The sequence below is a fragment of the Martes martes genome (assembly GCF_963455335.1).
Source record: "Martes martes genome assembly, chromosome: 10".
NCBI lineage: Eukaryota > Metazoa > Chordata > Mammalia > Carnivora > Mustelidae > Martes > Martes martes.
In genome coordinates, this window is record NC_137898.1 from 5774909 (window position 1) to 5793443 (window position 18535).

Below are 18535 nucleotides of genomic sequence, written 5' to 3' on the forward strand. Positions count from 1 at the left end.
GGTCAGTCCCAGGAGGAATAGGGAGGATCTAATAAAGAACGAGGTACTGGGCCAGGCCTTACATTGGTTTGTGCACCTGTTCCCGATATTTAACTACCATCATCTACTTGAGTCACTCTAGAGGTGACTGCTCTTCTACTTGTCTGGGGGGACGTGGGGCTCCCCACCTGACCCACAGATACTGCAGACCTCATAGGTTAAGATGTGCAGATGTCCTATAAATCAGCCACATGTTGACAGAGGGACATTTTCCTGGGCATCTGGGGGAGGTGGGCTGGTGCACCACCACTTCCACGGCCCACGGCCACCTCTTGTACCCTCTTCCTCCTGCTCAGGTTCGAGACCCTGGAGCCCGAGATGAACGCCCTCGCAGCCCGGATTACTGCCGTGAACGACATTGCCGAGCAGCTGCTGAAGGCTAAGCCCCCGGGCAAGGACAGCATCGTCACTACCCAGCAGCAGCTCAACCACAGGTGGGCTTGGGGAGGAGAGCCAAGGAAGGGGGCAGCAGATGGGGATGGCAGCCACAGGGGAGTCCTGGAGGGCATGGTACGGAGACTAAAAACGAGGCAGGAAGGCCCTCTGGTATACGTTGTGGGGCAGAGGTGGGAAATGAGGGAAGGAGTGAAAGGGGGTGAAGGTAGTCCAAACAGGCTTGTGCCTGGACGGGGAGCAATCAGGGGGTCGGGGGAGGAGGAGCCAGGAGTGGCCTCTTTAACACAGCAGAGCAGGGGGTAGAATATCCCAAAGGAGAGGGAGGCAGGGAAGAAGATTCCCGATAGACCCGGACAGCACAGGGCAGCTGAGTGGCTCCGGTCACCAGACCCTCCCTCCACCTTCAGGTGGCAACAGTTCCGGACCCTGGCCGACGGCAAGAAGGCAGCTCTGACGTCAGCCCTGAGCATCCAGAACTACCACCTCGAGTGCACGGAGACCCAGGCCTGGATGAGAGAAAAGACCAAGGTCATCGAGTCCACCCAGGGCCTGGGCAATGACCTGGCCGGGGTGCTGGCCCTGCAGCGGAAGCTGGCCGGCACCGAGCGGGACCTGGAGGCCATCGCCGCGCGGGTGGGCGAACTGGCCCGAGAGGCCGACGCCCTGGCCGCCGGCCACCCCACCCAAGCCCCTGCCATCCACACCCGCCTGGGAGAGGTCCAGGCCGGCTGGGAAGACCTGAGGGCCACCATGCGGCGCCGAGAAGAGTCACTGGGCGAGGCGCGGCGGCTGCAGGACTTCCTGCGCAGCTTGGATGACTTCCAGGCGTGGCTCGGTCGCACGCAGACCTCCGTGGCCTCGGAAGAAGGGCCAGCCACCCTGCCGGAGGCGGAGGCCCTCCTGGCCCAACACGCAGGCCTGCGGGGAGAGGTGGAGCGGGCCCGCGGCGAGTACAGCCGGCTCCGGGCCCTGGGAGAGGAGGTGACCAGGGACCAGGCTGACCCACAGTGCCTCTTCCTGCGGCAGCGGCTGGAAGCCCTGGGCACCGGCTGGGAGGAGCTGGGCCGCATGTGGGAGAGCCGGCAAGGCCGCCTGGCCCAGGCCCATGGCCTCCAAGGCTTTCTGCGGGACGCGCGCCAGGCCGAGGGCGTGCTCAGCAGCCAGGTGAGAGCCCGGGGACACAGAGACCCCCCGCCCCCCCCGAAGAAGGGACTAGGGACAGGGAAATGTGGACGAGGGAGGTGGATGGGCACGAAATGGCAGCAGGTGGAGTAACTGAGAAACCAGGATGGACAGGGAGACCGTGCAAGAAAAATACGGATGTTAAAAAAAAAAAAAAAGATGTAGGTGCCCAACTGGCTTAGTCAGTAGGACATGTGACTCTTGATCTCAGGATCATGGGTTCAAAGCCCACGCTGGGTGTAGAGCTTACTTAAAAAAAAAAAAAAAAAAAAAAAACCAACAACAAAAAAAACTGAACAGAATTTAAAAAAAAAAAAGATGTAAATATAATTTGCCAAAACTGACTTGAGAAGAAATAGAAAACCTGACTTGTGTAGCTGTTGAATCAAATCGGTGGCCAGAAATAATTTGAAACAGGTTTTGTGCTGTGGAGTTCCTGTGGCCCAGCTCCCCTGTTACTTTGCAAGCCCGTGGGGTAACGGGGCACCCCCCCCAAGTGGTCTTCGAGCCAGACCATCCACCCTCCCCTCCCCAGCTGGCCGCCACGTCCAATGTGTCCTCGTGGTAGGTCCCTTCCGAAAGGTCGATGAGTACTTTTGAGAAGTGAGCTGCGTCCCTCTCCTCCCACACAGGACTACGTTTTGTCCCACACGGAGATGCCGGGGACGCTCCAAGCTGCGGATGCCGCCATAAAAAAACTGGAAGATTTCATGAGCACCATGGATGCCAACGGAGAGCGGATCCGCGGGCTGCTGGAGGCTGGGCGCCAGCTCGTGTCTGGGGGCAACATCCACGCCGAGAAGATCCAGGAGAAAGCCGACTCCATCGAGAGGAGGTATGGTGAGGACAGTGGGTAAATGGGAGCCCCGATGGGGAAGCAAGCGAGAGCAGCCCGGCCTGTTCCGCTGATGGAGAAGCTGGAGAACGCAGCGCGGACAGACGGATGGCGGTGGGGGCTGACGAAAAGCAGAGGAGGAAGAAGTTAGTGGCCAGAGAGGGACTAGGCCGTGAGCTGGGAATCTCTGCCTCCCCCCAACCAGGGGAGGCGACGTCCCCTCGCCTAGCTGGATGCCGGACATCAGGAATCCCGGGTTAGTGCTCCCGGAAGGCATCGTGCCCGCAGCAGGAGGACTGCAGGCTTCTAGGTTAGTTAGAGGGTCATAACCCTTTGACGGCAAGTTCGAGGGCCTCACAAGGGCCTGTCATTACAGACACAAAAAAAATCAAGAAGCAGTGCAGCAGCTTCTGGGCCGTCTTCGGGACAACCGAGAGCAGCAGCATTTCCTGCAAGACTGTCAGGAGGTAAGGCTCCCTATTCCCCCATGTCCCCTCCCGCATTTCCCAGCCATCTGTTTGCTGACATGCCCTGGCTTGCTGAACCTAGAGTAAGACCATTGCAGTAGCACCTGGGTAAGAGGATGGACCCCCGCCTGGCTTCTCCCCGCAGCCACCTCTTCTCCTAGCTCGCCTCCCCCCCTTGTGCCTCAGCGCATCTGACGTGTACTCTGCCCTTCTCCACCCCCGCTCTGTGCTTGGTCCAGCTGAGGCTCTGGATTGACGAGAAGATGCTGACAGCCCAGGACGTGTCCTACGACGAGGCCCGCAACCTGCACACCAAGTGGCAGAAGCACCAGGCGTTCATGGCCGAGCTGGCCGCCAACAAAGACTGGTTGGACAAAGTGGACAAGGTGAGTGGGGGGACAGCAGCAGCAAGAAGAGAGCCCCGGGGCCTCCTCGGGACGGGATCCTGGCTTCGGGCTGGGGTGCTTTCAGGGTCAGAGGTCATGGGGTCTCTGGTGCCCAACCTCCAAGATGGAAACTCAAGTTCTGGGGAACAAAAGTCTTAGGTCTCGGAGACAGTGATTCCAGGACTTTGGAAAAGTGCAAATCAGTAGGGAGCCAAACTGCAGCTTTGCATCAACGTGGTAACTATCCCTGGGTCGGGACGAGGGTGACACTCTTCAGCAGAGGTCAGCAAACTTCTGCCAAGGGCCAGGTGGTAAATATTTTCGGCTTTGCGGGCCACACGGTTTCCGCTGTGACTACTCAACTCTCCGCAAAAGCAGCCATAGAGAATACATAAGGGTTGAGCGTAGCTGTGTTCCAATGAAACTTTATTTATAAAAACAGGTGGGGGCCGCATTTGGCCCGCAGAGCACAGTTTACCAACCCTTGCTTATGAGTCTTATTGTTCCTGGTGCTTAGTCTCCAAACCTACCACTTCCTCTAGAGCCGAGCATAGGTAAAACTTTATTTCAACTCAGCAAGTATGCCTGGGCAGGCGACATTATGTGTGCATTATGTGTATGTGCAAAGACACTCTCCTTCCCTCAAGGGCAGGGCTGGGGAGAGGAGGAGACCAGTGTATGTCTGGTGTTTCCGTTTGTTCAGCAAATATTTACTTGGCGCTACTATATGCGAAGCATTGTACAGGGCACCGAGAGGGGGAATGAAGGAGATCGTACTGCCGGCTGCACCGTTGAGAAATGACGCTACCGCCAGGATTTGAGACAGATCCGCAAACACCAAAGTTACATCCAAAGCAGAACATGACAGATGCAGTTAAGAGAGGGCCTGATAAAGCCTGGTCCCTCTGCGTGTGCCTGTAAAGCTCTGTGCCAATAAAACTCTGTTTACAAGGAGAGAGGAGGTAGAGGAATCCTAGGGGCCCAGAGCCTCTAGGGCAGTCCCTGAAGGATGAGTAGATTGTGGACAAGCAGAGATATTGGAGGAATGATATTTTTAGGTAGAGCAAACAGCACGAACAGGAAACCCGAGGTGTGGAAGTGGGGTGCCTGTATGGGAACAAGGGGGTAAGTCAGTCTGGCAGGAACACAGAATGGGGAAAGGGGCCCCATGGAAGAAAATGTGGGAAAAGCCTGTTCAGCCAGGTCACGGAAGGCCTTGATCATACGTAAGGACTGTGCGTCGATGTGTGGACTGTGCCGTAGGCTCACGGAGTTGCCCAAGCAGTGCTAAGCACTAGCTCTTCATCCTGGCAGCCAGGCATAAGACAGCCTCAAGGCAGCACCTTGGTTTGTGTTCTAGAAGCGGACCCCGAAACAAGACTTCCAGTGCAGGCCACTTATATCGGAGACGAGCACTGAAAACACCCGTAGGGGAGTGGGGAGCTGGGATAGAAAAGGAAAGGCATTCGATAATGGGTCCTCTGCCATGCCAGTCACCCCAGGGGGCAGCTGGCACTCAGTCCTAACGAGGCACCTCGGGAGACAGTGTAGAACACGCATCAGTGTTATCCCAACCAAGGCACGAGGATGCTGAGTGTTTGTCCGCCAGCTCCCGGTCTGTCACCGGTTGAGGGCTGCTTCCCAGGGCATGAACTCTGGGACACTTCCGGTCTGCCTTGCACCCAGGTCAAGAGACCATGCTTCCCCCACCTCCCCAGCAACCAAAGTCCTCAAGCAGAAAGGCTGGGAGAGGGGAGAGCGGGTGGGACTCGCGTGTACATAACTCAGGTGAGGGGTGACTCGCTGAGAAACGGGAGAGGATGGCAAATACACAAGACCACGTGTGCAGAGCCCCAGAAGCCGTAAGCATGAGGGAGCCCGACAAAGGAAAGGTCTCTGTGGCTTCTTCGTTGATATGAGGTTTGAGCTGGCCCTTGAACAAGTGGGGTGTAATCAGCAGCGGGAGGCGTGGTTTAGGAGAGATTTGAAACCTTTGAGACGAGTGTGTTGCAGAGAATACCCGAGAACTTGGACTTGTGGCCTACACCTCAGGTTCCTACTGCCCTTTAGCTCCCTGGGCCGCTACTGACCCATAAAGTTTAGTGGCATCTAATTCTGACACTGACCCCGTCTGTGTCCCCACCCCCCAGGAAGGGCGGGAGTTGACCCTCGAGAAGCCAGAGCTGAAAGCTTTGGTGTCCGAGAAGCTGGACGACCTGCACAAGCGCTGGGACAGACTGGAGAGCACCACCCAGGCCAAGGCCCGCAGCCTCTTCGACGCCAACCGGGCCGAGCTGTTTGCCCAGAGCTGCTCCGCCCTGGAGAGCTGGCTGGAGAGCCTGCAGGCCCAGCTGCACTCTGACGACTACGGCAAGGACCTCACCAGCGTCAACATTCTGCTCAAAAAGCAACAGGTGCTCTGCAGGCCCGTGATTGCGATGGGGACGGTGAACCAAGGCAGAAAGGAGGAGGGGGTCTATGGCTCCCGAGACTTGGGAGGTCATTCTAAGGCCTCACAGACAACATTTTTCCTGGTATTCCTCAAAGCGAGGTCCGTGGGCCACTGTATCAGAATCTCCGGAAATGCGTATCAGTCGGAACAAAGTCAGGAGACAGAACCCACACTCTAACTTGAACAAGGAACCTTTAAGAAAAAGAAGTATCAATTAGTAAAAGGTGCCTAACTACCAAAAAGGGTAAAGAGAATTCAAAAGCAGGCATCAGAAAACTATAAGGAGACAGACAGTAACAGTTTGGCTCCTTTAGGTCATATGGTGTCCATCACAAGAACTCTGTTCTTGTAGCGTAAAAGCTGCCATGGGCAAAATGTAAAATTATATGTGTAATGGGTGGGGCTCTGCCAATAAAACTTTATTTACAAAAACAGGCAGGGGGCAGGATTTGCTGGTCCCTGCGATAAAGAGTACAGGAGTAGCAGCTACTACCTCCAGGGCTGAGGAGGGGCACCCAAGGAGGAACAAGGCGCCCCCCCCGCCCGCCACCACCCCAAGGCGGTGTTTCAGACCTCCGTGGAGAGGGCCGAGGCCCGCTGGTTGTTGTAGAACTTTGCCGGGGTATCATGGGACCAAGCAGGTCTGAAGCCAGCAGGCCAAAACGGGCCACTAGGAAGCTGCCACTGGGATGCCACCAAACTTGCTGGAGGGCGGGAGCCCCTGGATTTCCTACACATGATGGGCAGTTTAGCAGCCTCCCTTCCTGCGCCTTGTGGTGTCCCTCTGGCGCCCCCTACTCACAAGGCCTAGCATTGCACCAACACTGGCAAGTGTTGACAGGGTTCCGACACAAGGTCTCAAAACAGGGTTAGGTGTACCTGGCACGGAGGTGAATTTGGGTCCGAGAGGCAATAAACGGGTGGGTGGCCCAGTTATCACACAGCCCTGGACTCGTGTGTTACAGGTTGAGCTCCACCGAGCGATGCCCTGCGGAGATGCTCTCTCCCTGGGGTGAACCCTGGGGATGAGAAATCTCCGTTGGCTGCATAAGCCGTGCGCGTGCTGACCACTGCTCCTTCCTCCCCGGGTGGCAGATGCTGGAACGGGAGATGGCTGTGCGAGAGAAGGAGGTGGAGGCCATCCAGACCCAGGCGACAGCGCTGGCCCAGGAGGACCAGGGAGCAGGGGAGGTGGAGAGGACCTCGAGGGCCGTGGAGGAGAAGTTCCGGGCCCTGTGCCAGCCCATGAAGGAGCGCTGCCAGCGCCTGCAGGCCTCTCGCGAGCAGCACCAGTTCCACCGGGACGTGGAGGATGAGATCGTGAGTCACTAGGGCTGCGATGGGGTCGCGTCGTCATCCTGGCGAGTTGCGCCCTGCCAGTCGCTTTCTGGTCTCCTTCCTGGATGCTGGGGCGTTGCCAGCAGCACTGTTCTCTCTTCCCTCTGGCGCCGAACGGGGACCCTCGAGGGACTCTTGGGGACGCCCTTCACGCCAGACTCCGAGATGGCTATTCCCAGCACACACTTACCGGGAGACCTAGAAAAACCTCCCCGCAGGTCTCCCCACCGTCCAACCCCTCCTCCTGCTTTGCCCTCCGGACCTCCACTGACCCCCTCTTTCTCATGCAGTTGTGGGTGACAGAGCGGCTGCCCATGGCTAGCTCCATGGAGCACGGCAAGGACCTGCCCAGTGTCCAGCTTCTCATGAAGAAAAACCAGGTGAGGCCAAGTCTAAGGGCAAAAGAAAAGGTCCCAGGAGCCTCCCAGACCCGGAAGTTTGTGTTTTCTTAAAAAACCTTGGGGTTTCCCCGGCTCCCCTCGAGGCTGTGTGGGATCGCACACCTCAGGGGTGGGCCTTCCCTCACCGCGGGAGGGTGGGTTCCCTCCGAAGCAGACCAGGTGCACTCAAAGGGTGCGAGTGAGGAGGACGGAGGGAGAACGAGGCCTGGGACTAAGGAGCTGGGTGTGGAGCAGGGGTGAGGGGGAACGGGAGGATGAGGGGTCCCCTGTCAGAGTACCCTCTTCTGCCCCTGGGGACAGACCCTTCAGAAGGAGATACACGGCCATGAGCCGCGGATCGCGGACCTCACGGAGCGGCAGCGAGCCCTGGGCGCCGCGGCGGCGGGCCCCGAGCCGGCCGAGCTGCAGGAGATGTGGAAACGCCTGGGCCGCGAGCTGGAGCTTCGAGGCAAGCGACTGGAGGACGCCCTGCGGGCCCAGCAGTTCTACCGCGATGCCGCCGAGGCGGAGGCCTGGATGGGTGAGCAGGAGCTGCACATGATGGGCCAGGAGAAGGCCAAGGTGAGAGGCCGGGCGGAGCCAGGCTGCGGGGCTGCCGCTCTCTCCCCGCACGGGCTGCTCCCTGACGCCCGCTGTCGTCCCCAGGACGAGCTCAGCGCCCAGGCGGCCGTGAAGAAGCATCAGGGGCTGGAGCAGGCGCTGGCCGACTACGCTCAGACCGTCCGCCAGCTGGCCGCCAGCAGCCAGGACATGATCGACCACAACCACCCGGAGAGGTGGGCAGAGCGCGCAACCAAGGGAGAACCGCCCCGGGGATGGAATGGGGGTCGGGGGTGGGTGGGGGTAAGACACGGGGCCGGGGGCCGGTTCTGGGGCCGTGCGGGGACGGGGGAGCCTCCGGGACTACACGTGTGCGGACCTGTCTAGAGAGCTGGAGAACAGAGACCTGGCAGGCAGTTGGGGTGGGGGGGCGCCCGAGGGGCCAGGACTCTACGGAACCGAAGGGGGCTCTCAGAGCCCGGCACCCTAAGCCCCGCGGTGCCTGTCCTGCCTCCGCAGCACACGGATATCGATCCGCCAAGCCCAGGTGGACAAGCTGTACGCCAGCCTCAAGGAGCTGGCCGGGGAGCGGCGGGAGGGGCTGCAGGAGCACCTGCGGCTTTGCCAGCTCCGCCGGGAGCTGGACGACCTGGAGCAGTGGGTCCAGGAGCGCGAGGTGGTGGCAGCCTCCCACGAGCTGGGCCAGGACTATGAGCACGTGACTGTGAGTGCGGGCTGGACACCAGCCGCAGAGCTACCCCGGGGAGGGCTGGGGGCAGGGGGTATGAGACCAGGCTGAGGGGAACCATCCTTGGGTATCTGAAGAATTGTGCAGAATGGAGGTCATGGGGCCGCATGTAGATGGGGCAAAAAGGAAATTTCCAATCCTTCTTTCCCAACAGAACTCACCAGCATGGGGGCTTTGAGGTTCCTCTGCAGAGTTTGGGGGCTTGAATCCTCATGAGTGCAGATATATGGACCATAATTAGGGTATCCTTGCCTGAAGGCCGAAGGTCCCAGGCACCCCCAGTGCTTTTGCTGGGGCCTGGGGGCAACAGTCGCATCTGGGGTAAATGGAAACCAGTCGCCCCGCGGAAGAAACCTGTTTTGCCCCATGGGGCCCAGGGAGAGAAGTGGGCTCTTGGTTTGGGGCGAGAAGACTCACTGGTCAGGCAGGGACCATGTCCACCGGCGTGACGGCCCTATCCGTGTCTCCTCCAGATGCTCCGGGACAAATTCCGAGAGTTTTCCCGGGACACGAGCACCATCGGTCAGGAGCGCGTGGACAGCGCCAATGCTCTGGCCAATGGGCTCATCGCCGGGGGTCACGCCGCCCGGGCCACCGTGGCCGAGTGGAAGGACAGTCTCAATGAGGCCTGGGCTGACCTGCTCGAGCTGCTGGACACGCGGGGTCAGGTGCTGGCCGCGGCCCACGAGCTGCAGCGCTTCCTGCACGGGGCCCGCCAGGCCCTGGTGCGGGTCCAGCACAAGCAGCAGCAGCTTCCCGATGGCACCGGCCGTGACCTCAACGCGGCTGAGGCCCTGCAGCGCCGACACTGTGCCTTCGAGCACGACATCCAGGCCCTCAGCACCCAGGTCTGCACCCCGTGCGGCGAGATGGGGGCTGGCTTGGGGAAGACTTGGTGGGAAACAGTGGGGGCGGGGGGGGGGGGCGTCGCGGAAATGCAGGGAGGGGGGCATCCTCTGGAGGGACACTTAGGGATGAGGTTAGACCAGTTCCAGGAAAACGTCTCTGGCCAGGGGATGTCAAGCCACGCCGTCCACAGCCTTCTTGAGGGCCCGTGACATTTTCAGATGGTCCCAATGATTAGGTTTTTCGTATTGCACTAAAATCTGCCCGTGGGTCCTGCCCAGCTTAGTGCTCTAGACCTCCGCCTGATAAGCATGGGTTCTCCCTCCCACTGTTTAAACCCAATCAGCCACTACCCATGTCCGTTCTTGGCTGGAAATCTCATTCTAGCAATCGTTGAGGTCCCCCATGTCCCAGACAGGCCTCTGAAAGCTCAGGCGGCCAGTGGTCCCATAAAGCCCTGCTCCCTCACACCCCCAGGCCCCGTCCTGAGACCCAGCAGGGCGGGGTGTGACAAGGCTTACGCTGGGCACCAGCCTCCGTTCTTCCCAGACCCCAACCCTCTGCGCCGCCTCCTGCTTCTCTGGCTGGTACAATGGACAGGAGGGCGAGAACGGACACCAGAGACCAGGACTGGGAGACCCCAGCTCCTCAGAGTCCTCCCCGCCGGCTCTACCTCACTCTGAGCCGGGGCCCCGCAGGTCCAGCAGGTGCAGGACGATGGCCACCGGCTCCAGAAGGCCTATGCCGGGGACAAGGCCGAGGAGATCGGCCGTCACATGCAGGCCGTGGCCGAGGCCTGGACCCAGCTGCAGGGAAGTTCTGCCGCCCGCCGCCAGCTGCTGCTGGACACCACGGACAAGTTCCGCTTCCTCAAGGCTGTCCGGGAGCTGATGCTGTGGATGGATGGCGTGAACCTGCAGATGGACGCCCAGGAGCGGCCCCGGTGAGGCCCCCGGTGCCCCGCGGCCTCTACGGGGTGTGGACGGGCGGCCAGGAGGGGGTCGTGGGCCCAGCAGTAACGTGGTCTCTGTGCCCCCAGGGATGTGTCCTCCGCAGACCTGGTCATCAAGAACCATCAGGGCATCAAGGCGGAGATAGAGGCCAGGGCCGACCGCTTCTCCTCGTGCATCGACATGGGCCAGGGGCTGCTTGCCAGGAGCCACTACGCAGCCGAGGAGGTGGGTGATGTGTGTGCGCCGCTGGGTCATCCCCTCGGGGTGGGGAGGCCCGAGTGCCGATGTCTCCTCTGAGTCTCCCTCCTTGCTCTCATTCTTCCTTCGGAGAAACTCTCCCGCCTCAGTGCTGTTCAGGGATTTCCCCATTCCAACTTACCCCCCGATCCGTCTGCCTCCTGACATCAGAATTCGCTAGTTCCCTGTGTGAGTCCTCCAGGGATCCTGGAAAGGTCCCACTGGGTGCTAACTCATGTCTCTGCCCCCGCCACCCCCAGATCTCAGAGAAGCTGTCCCAGCTGCAGGCGCGGCGCCAGGAGACAGCAGACAAGTGGCAGGAGAAGATGGACTGGCTCCAGCTTGGTGAGCTGCCGTGGGGGCCAGGGCTCAAGAGAAGGGCAGGTAGATAAGACCAAGTAGACCAGAGTAGGCAAGACCAAGAGGCCTGGGCATGGAACTCAAGGTGCCCGCTCTTGGCACTGCCCGGCTCGTGCCGTGCTCCTGCTCTGGGGCACTGACTGCCTCCAGGTCTCTGTTCTCGAAGGGCTGCGGCTGCAGCGCCCTGCTGGTGCTCTGACCTGCCCTCTCCCTGCGACCCCCCCCAACCCCTGCAGTTTTGGAGGTGCTCGTGTTTGGGAGAGACGCGGGTATGGCGGAGGCCTGGCTGTGCAGCCAAGAGCCGCTGGTGCGCAGCGCTGAGCTGGGCTGCACGGTCGACGAAGTTGAAAGCCTCATCAAGCGGCACGAGGCCTTCCAGAAGTCAGCGGTGGCCTGGGAGGAGCGTTTCAGCGCGCTGGAGAAGCTCACAGCGGTGAGGGCTGTGGGACCCCAGGGCTGCCCGCCCCCTCCCACTGCCCCAGGCCCCTCCTCTCCCCCCTGCGCCAGCCTCTCCGGAATGTGAGCCAACGGTCCCCCTTGTCAGCACAACTGGACCCATCACTCCACCACCCCCACCAGCCCGGCCCCGGGGGACGCTGAGCGACACCGTCTCCCCCGTTGTTTCCAATCGCACCTTCCGGAATTCTGTTTCCAGTCCTTTCTGTTTCATCAGGCTAGAGCTGAGGCATGTCAGCTTTCCCCCGTGCCCTGGTCCTCTTAAGTGAGAACTTCTATGCTCTGATCCCAGAATGTTTTGACAGCTGGAAGAGCAGGAGAAGGAGCGGAAAAGAAAGAGGGAGGAGGAGGAACGGAGGAAACAGCCCCCTGCCCCAGAGCCCACCGCCGCTCGGCCTGCCGGGGACCTGGTGGACAGCCAGACAGCTCCCGGCGCAGCCTGGGACGGGTGAGAGCTGGGACACTCGGGGGAGAAAGGAGGCGGAGTCTGAGCCGCCCATGGGCTTCACCGTCTGTGTCGCCTCCTGCTGTTCCAGAACCCACCCCCGGCTCCCGGCGTCCACCCAGCAGGCCAGCGTCAACGGAGTCTGCGCAGACGCAGAGTCCCCACAGGTGAGCCCTGCTGCCCCGTGCACCCCCATCAGGACCTCAGCACACCACCCCCTCCCCGGGCTGGTCTTCTTACAGCTTCTCGTCCTTGTAGCCCCTGTCGGAGCAGCAGAGACTGGAGCAGGGCACCTTCGCAGAAGGACCTGTGAGTTTCTCCCAGAGGTTTGGGTGTGAACAACCGGGAGATGGGGCCGGGGGGGGGGGGGGGGGGGGGGGGGGGAGGGAGCGCACGGGGGCATGAGCCAGGCGGTGGCGATGCTGGGTACGGGAGACGCCGGGGGCCCCAGGGACACGCGGGGGCCGGGCAGACCAGCTCCTGGAGGTCAAGCCTCGTGACCTTCAGGCGAGGTATTTCCCATCTCTTCCTATGAGGCCGACCGTTTTCCATGTTCCCCACAGGGGTCTGGCCCTGGGGACGAGGCCAATGGGCCCCGGGGAGAGAAGCAGAGCCGGACGCGGGGCCCAGCCCCTCCCGCCATGCCCCAGAGCAGGTCGTCTGAGTCAGCCCGGGTTGCCACTCTGCCACCCCGAGGCCCCGAGCTCTCTGCCCAGGAGCAGATGGAGGGGGTGCTGTGTCGCAAACAGGAGATGGAGGCCTTTGGCAAGAAGGCTGCCAACAGGTACCGGGCTGCCACCCAGCACTGGTGGCCTCTCCCGTTCCCGCCTTCTGAAGAGGCGTCCCCGCAAACCCCTCCTCCGAAGATGGGTAGGGGGTGCCCTGGAGGAGGAGGGACCTCGGGGACCGGGAGAGGACCCAGGAGGAGAGCGGGGCCTCGGGCGAGGGTTTGGAGTGGGGAAAGACAAGGAGCACAAAGACAGGGGTGGCACTGGCAGTCCTCGGACACCCGAGCTCGTCCCGGGGTTCTAGGCCCCACAGAGACCGGCCACCCGCCTCACCTGCACCACGGTCCCTCCCAGGTCGTGGCAAAACGTGTACTGCGTCCTCCGGCGCGGGAGCCTCGGCTTTTATAAGGACGCAAAGGCAGCCAGCGCGGGAGTGCCGTACCACGGAGAGGTGCCTGTCAGCCTGGCCAGGGCCCAGGGCAGCGTCGCCTTTGATTATCGAAAGCGCAAACATGTCTTCAAGCTGGGGTAGGAGTGCGAGGTGCCCTCGGGGTGGGAGGGGAGGTGGCAGGGGGCGCGGGGATACAAAGCAAAGCGAAGCCACGAGCTAGGAGCAGAGGCAAAGAGTTAAAGGGCTGGGTGTTTGGGGCCAGCGATGGAGATAAGGGAAAGGTGGGGGGTTCTGGTTGTAATCCACGCTAAGGGGGAGCAGGAGCCCCAAGATGCAGGCCTGCCTGCCGACGATGGCAAGCCAAAACGAGATCCCGGATGGGAACTCTGAAGGCAGGGGCTGGTGCTGCCCCGCTGCCGGGGACCTCCCAGGGCCTGCCCCTGCCTGCCAGCAAGAGGCATGGCCTGGGGTGCAGGTGAGCTCACCACGCTCCCCGGCAGCCGGACTGGAAGGGTTCGCTTCTGCGCGGTCCTGGGAATCTGAAGAATGTGCAGAGCGTGTCTGGTCCGGCGCTGAGGGCCGCGGCCGCCCGTTCCTCGGCCTGACACCTGAGCCCTCCCTGGCTCCCCCATTCTCAGCTCTGCCCGGACGTTTCTTTTTCTCCCGACAGCTTACAGGATGGAAAAGAGTATTTATTCCAGGCCAAGGATGAGGTGAGCTGGCCCCTTCTCCTCCCACGCTCCCATCTTTCCACGCCCTTCTCCGAACATTCCAGTTGCGGGTTCCCCCTTTCTTCCCTCTCCTCCCTTTTTCTCTGCCCGCTCCTCGGAGGCCTGCCCTGCCGTCCGCCGCCGGCCCAGCCCCGCAGCGGCCTTGCGGCTGAGCCCCTGCCCCCTGTGCCCCGTGCAGGCGGAGATGAGCTCGTGGCTGCGGGTGGTCAATGCCGCCATCGCCACCGCGTCCTCTGCCTCCGGAGAGCCTGAAGAGCCAGCGCCGCCCAGCGCCGCCCGGGGCATGACCCGGGCCATGACCATGCCCCCAGTGTCACCGGTCGGGGCGGAGGGGCCTGTCGTCCTCCGCGGCAAGGACGGCAGAGAACGAGAGAGAGAAAAACGCTTCAGCTTCTTCAAGAAGAACAAGTAGTGGGGGGCGAGACTCCCAGGCCCGGCTTCTTCGCTCGATTCAGGAAACTGCCAGGGACGGCCAACAGGGACCACCCTCTTGTCAGGACAACTGCCTGCTGCTAGGGTCTATTGCCAAGGGCAGCCCATCACCAGGAACTGTCTCGGAGGACAAGTCAGTGTTCCCCAGGGCAACGCTCCTCTCCTGCTATTTAATTCCAGACTGGTGGTGGGACCCGGGCGACCCCCAATTCCACTCCCGCCTCCCGAGTTCTTCCCTCTCCCCCCAGCCCTGTGCCCCAATCCCGATCCGGGTGCGGGCCGCGCTGCACCCTCCACGTAGGCCATGTGGGAACGGCTGCCCCTGCCTCAGGTCACGCTCCCACGGTGGCAGCGAGGGCACTTCCCGCAGTCCCTTGCCCCTGGGGACCAGCCAGGAACCTGTCAGAGCTGAGGCAGGACCTGGGGGCGAGATTGCCAGACAGCCGAGTCAGAGCCCCTGCAGCTCCCCCTTCCCGCCCTGACTCCTCCTCTGACTCGAGCGGCCACTCCATCTCCAGCGACGCTCGCTCCGTGGCTTCCCGGTGTGAGTTGTTCAGGGCAGCCACAGCCTGGAGCCTGGCCAAGGAGGTGATTAAACAGCTCAGCTTCTCTCACTGCTTCCGGGTGTCTTTGCTTTCCCGACCACAAGCCTCCCTGCCTGTGCCCACATTCTTGCCTTTGGCTCTGGTCTCCTGTATGTCGGGTTTCCACTCTGCCACCAGCCTCCCAGCCCTCAACAAGCCACATTATTTTGAGAGCCTCCCTACCCTGGTCTCCTCTCCCCGTGATGAGGACCTCCAGTCTGCTAGGCTGACCAACGACAAGCCTGTTTTTAGACCAAAGAAGTTCACCGTGGGTCAGGGTGATGGTGACAAGCACTATCGATGTTAAAAGGCAGCGAACAACTCCTTCCCTGGTACACAACTTTCTTTACTCGTGACTCTCTCAACTGTTTTTCAAAAACGGAAGACTGAATTGCCCAAGCAAGTGTCAGCCACCGCTCAGCCCGACAGTGGAGAGTGGAGCGCATGGGGGTGAGGACTGACCCCATCTTCCGTCTCCTGCCCAATAGAGAGGATCAAGGGGGGGGTCAGACAGGGATCAGAGAAGTGGCAAGTTCCCAGTCCACTGACCCATAGGATGACATCACTCTGGGAAGCCACCAGGTACATCCAAAGTGTGTAAACACACAAAAACACAGAATATATTCTAGATCTGGTGAAGTATTAAAAAAAAAAATTAGCTTTCTCCCTTGTCTCTGGCTTGGCAATTGGACGGCAAGAGTATTATTGCCTTGGTGGTCTCCTACAGGAAAAGCTTTGTTCTTTCGTTGTTTCCCAGAAACATACTCAGAGGAGTATCTGAGCCCTCAGAGGGCTCAGAGGAGATCTCTCCAGAGAAGTAGCCCTACTTATATATATTTTTTAAGTTTAAATTCCAGTACAGTTAACATACAGCATTATATTAGTTTTGGGCGTACGACATAGTGATTCAACACTTCCACGCATCACCTGATGCTCCTCATGACAGACGCACCCCTTAACCCCCATCACCTATTTCACCCATCCCCGCACCTCCTCCCCTAAGCAGCCCTATCTTTAGCACAAGTGGCCAAGGGCCCTGGCCGAGTAGATCCCTGACCATCATCATGACAAAGGGTCAGGTGTGTGCAGGCCCAGGACTCACACAACACAGCCCAAACCAGCATGGTCTCCAAACATGAGATCTGGTAGACCAGACAGCCCACAGAATAGTTCTCCCTTCCTCTTAAGACAAGCAGATTCAGAAGTACTCCACGGTCGGCATGTTGGGGAGATGTCCCTGGAACAATCTGTCATGGGACTACACAGGATGACCCATCAGCTTCTCTTGTCCTTCTGGTCCAACGGTGCGAAGGAGGAAAGAGACATAACGTTGTAGAGTGCCCAGGGAAACAGGTTTTCCACTGCAATGTGGTAAGCCAGGGAGTTGGGAGGAGAAGCGATAATGGGACATTTTAGAAGGAAATGTATATGGGAGTGAGAAATAAATGAAGAAAGGCTCATTTTAGTGTGTAAAATGTGAATGGAAATAGGGCAGCCAAGTACCGCCGTCCGGGAGGATGGAGTCAGTCACTGCGAACGGACACGTCATGAAGAGGTGCTTTGAGCATCATCCAGGCGACCGGACACAGATAAGGATAAACATAAGGTCAGGAAGTAAGTCTTGAGAGACCCCTTCAGATGCGAGTGGAAGAAAAAGAAAGTTCCAGAAAGAGATGGAATGAAATGGGCTACGAGATAGATTAGAACACAAAAATACAGTCTGTGCAGGCACCACAAGTCCGAAATATGGACAGCTAAACATGGATTATTTGGAGAAAAACGAATTTGCCTTCTCACCAAACATGGCCTCTGAGGGCGAACTCTAGAGCTGCGCTGTCCGAGATAGTAGCCATGGGCCACATGCGGCTGCTGAGCACTCGTAATGGGGCAAATCCAGAGCGAAATGTGCTGTACGTGTAAAATGCTCGCCAACTTCAAAAACCGAAGAGGAAAAGAAGAACTTAAAGTATTTCATTAATACTGTTTATATTAATTATATGTTGCAATATTTTAGCTTTATTGGGTTTCCAAAGTATTAAAATGAACTTCAGCTGTTTCGTTTTACTTTTTAAATGTCTTTACTGGAAAATTTTAAATTACATAAATGGCTGACCTTGTATTTGTCTGGACAGCCCTGCTTTTGTTTTTCTTTTTAACATTTTATTTTTTAAGTCATCTCTACACCCGACGTAGGGCTCGAACTCACAACCCTGAGCCACAAGCTCCACCTACTGAATCAGCCAGGCACCCCAGGATGGCACCACTTTGAACTGACTACTGATCTAAATGTGGATAGTTAAAAAAAACCATTACTGTTAATAGAGGAAAGTGTAGGAGAATACATTTGTGACTCGGGGCGTAGAAAAGAATGGCTTATACAAAACTGCAAAAGCACACACTCCTAAGACAAAAATTAATTAGATACCATAAAAAATTAAGAATTTCTGTTCAAGGAATGGCACCATGGACAAAGTTAATAAGTTAGTGGAATGATGGAAAATATTTAAAGAGATCACTGTCTAGAATATACAAGAAAATCCTGCAAATAACAACAAAGAGGAGATTGCAACCACTAAGAAAGTTGAGCAAAAGATATGAACAGGAAATTTACAGAAGAGAAAACCCAAAAAAACTAATAAGAGGGGATGCCTGGGTGGCTCAGTTGGTTAAGCGGCTGCCTTCGGCTCAGGTCATGATCCCGGTGTCCTGGGATCGAGTCCCACATCGGGCTCCTTGCTCGGCGGGGAGGCTGCTTCTCCCTCTGTCTCTGCCTGCCACTCTGTCTGCCTGTGCTCGCTCGCTCTCTCTCTCTAACAAATAAATAATTAAAAAAATTTTTTAAAAAAACCTAATAAGAGGAGGTCCTTAAAATCATTAGTAATCATGCAAATTGAAACAAGTGCTATATCACTTCATTACACTAGCAGAAATTAGAAAACTGGACAATGTCCAACACTGGTGGAGTTATTGATACACAGACCCCCTCACGTGCTGCAGGTGTGAGGGTTGACGGGTACAGTTTTTCCAGAAAACAACCCGGCACTACTTAGACGAGTTAGTTCCACTGGTTACATAATGCGCAGCGACACGGGTATTTAGTGGAAAAACTAAAACAATGAGCCCTGCAACACAATTTACATAAATATCTACATAATTTACCCAAATGTACAGCCGATGGGCCTTGTTATGATCCACATTAGAAGACAACTGCAAAAAAGCATTTGCAACAACCTAGGGGAAATTTTATTATAAAGATTAGATAGTATTAGTGTAGTCCTGATGTCTTATTTTTTTCTTTTAGATTTTATTTATTTATTTGACAGAGATACACCAAGAGAGGAAACACAAGTAGGGGGTAGTGGGAGAGGGTGAAGCAGGCTCCCTGCCGTCCAGGGAGCCTGATGTGGGGCTCTATCTCAGGACCCTGGGATCATGACCTGAGCCGAAGGCAGATGCTTAACACTGAGCCACCCAGGCGCCCCCACAATAAAACATTTTTTAAAATGGATAAAGCAAATGCGCACTGAAAAGATATGTCAGGCAAGAACACAAACAAAATAATACATATTAATCTCATTAGTGTGGTTG

The 18535-nt window shown here is 58.2% G+C and overlaps 1 protein-coding gene across 2 annotated transcripts in view; it reads left to right on the forward strand.

Annotated features, from left to right (window-relative positions):
• SPTBN2 (spectrin beta, non-erythrocytic 2) overlaps nt 1–17781 on the forward strand; it is a gene marked incomplete at its 5' end in the record, with an annotated part of 33129 nt that extends 15348 nt beyond the window's left edge. For both annotated transcript variants that reach the window (XM_080817631.1, XM_080817630.1), the window contains 23 exons: nt 336–473; nt 843–1599; nt 2250–2452; nt 2829–2919; nt 3159–3305; nt 5456–5719; nt 6853–7077; nt 7386–7475; nt 7797–8057; nt 8142–8272; nt 8556–8760; nt 9258–9632; nt 10329–10573; nt 10670–10808; nt 11081–11165; nt 11417–11613; nt 11942–12084; nt 12173–12248; nt 12340–12390; nt 12645–12865; nt 13164–13337; nt 13871–13913; nt 14110–17781. In XM_080817631.1, coding sequence (XP_080673757.1) covers nt 336–473; nt 843–1599; nt 2250–2452; nt 2829–2919; nt 3159–3305; nt 5456–5719; nt 6853–7077; nt 7386–7475; nt 7797–8057; nt 8142–8272; nt 8556–8760; nt 9258–9632; nt 10329–10573; nt 10670–10808; nt 11081–11165; nt 11417–11613; nt 11942–12084; nt 12173–12248; nt 12340–12390; nt 12645–12865; nt 13164–13337; nt 13871–13913; nt 14110–14343 — 4495 coding nt within the window. In that variant the 3' untranslated portion in view covers nt 14344–17781. The remainder of the gene's footprint in view (nt 1–335; nt 474–842; nt 1600–2249; nt 2453–2828; nt 2920–3158; nt 3306–5455; nt 5720–6852; nt 7078–7385; nt 7476–7796; nt 8058–8141; nt 8273–8555; nt 8761–9257; nt 9633–10328; nt 10574–10669; nt 10809–11080; nt 11166–11416; nt 11614–11941; nt 12085–12172; nt 12249–12339; nt 12391–12644; nt 12866–13163; nt 13338–13870; nt 13914–14109) is intronic.
• Nucleotides 17782–18535: the final 754 nt, after the last annotated feature.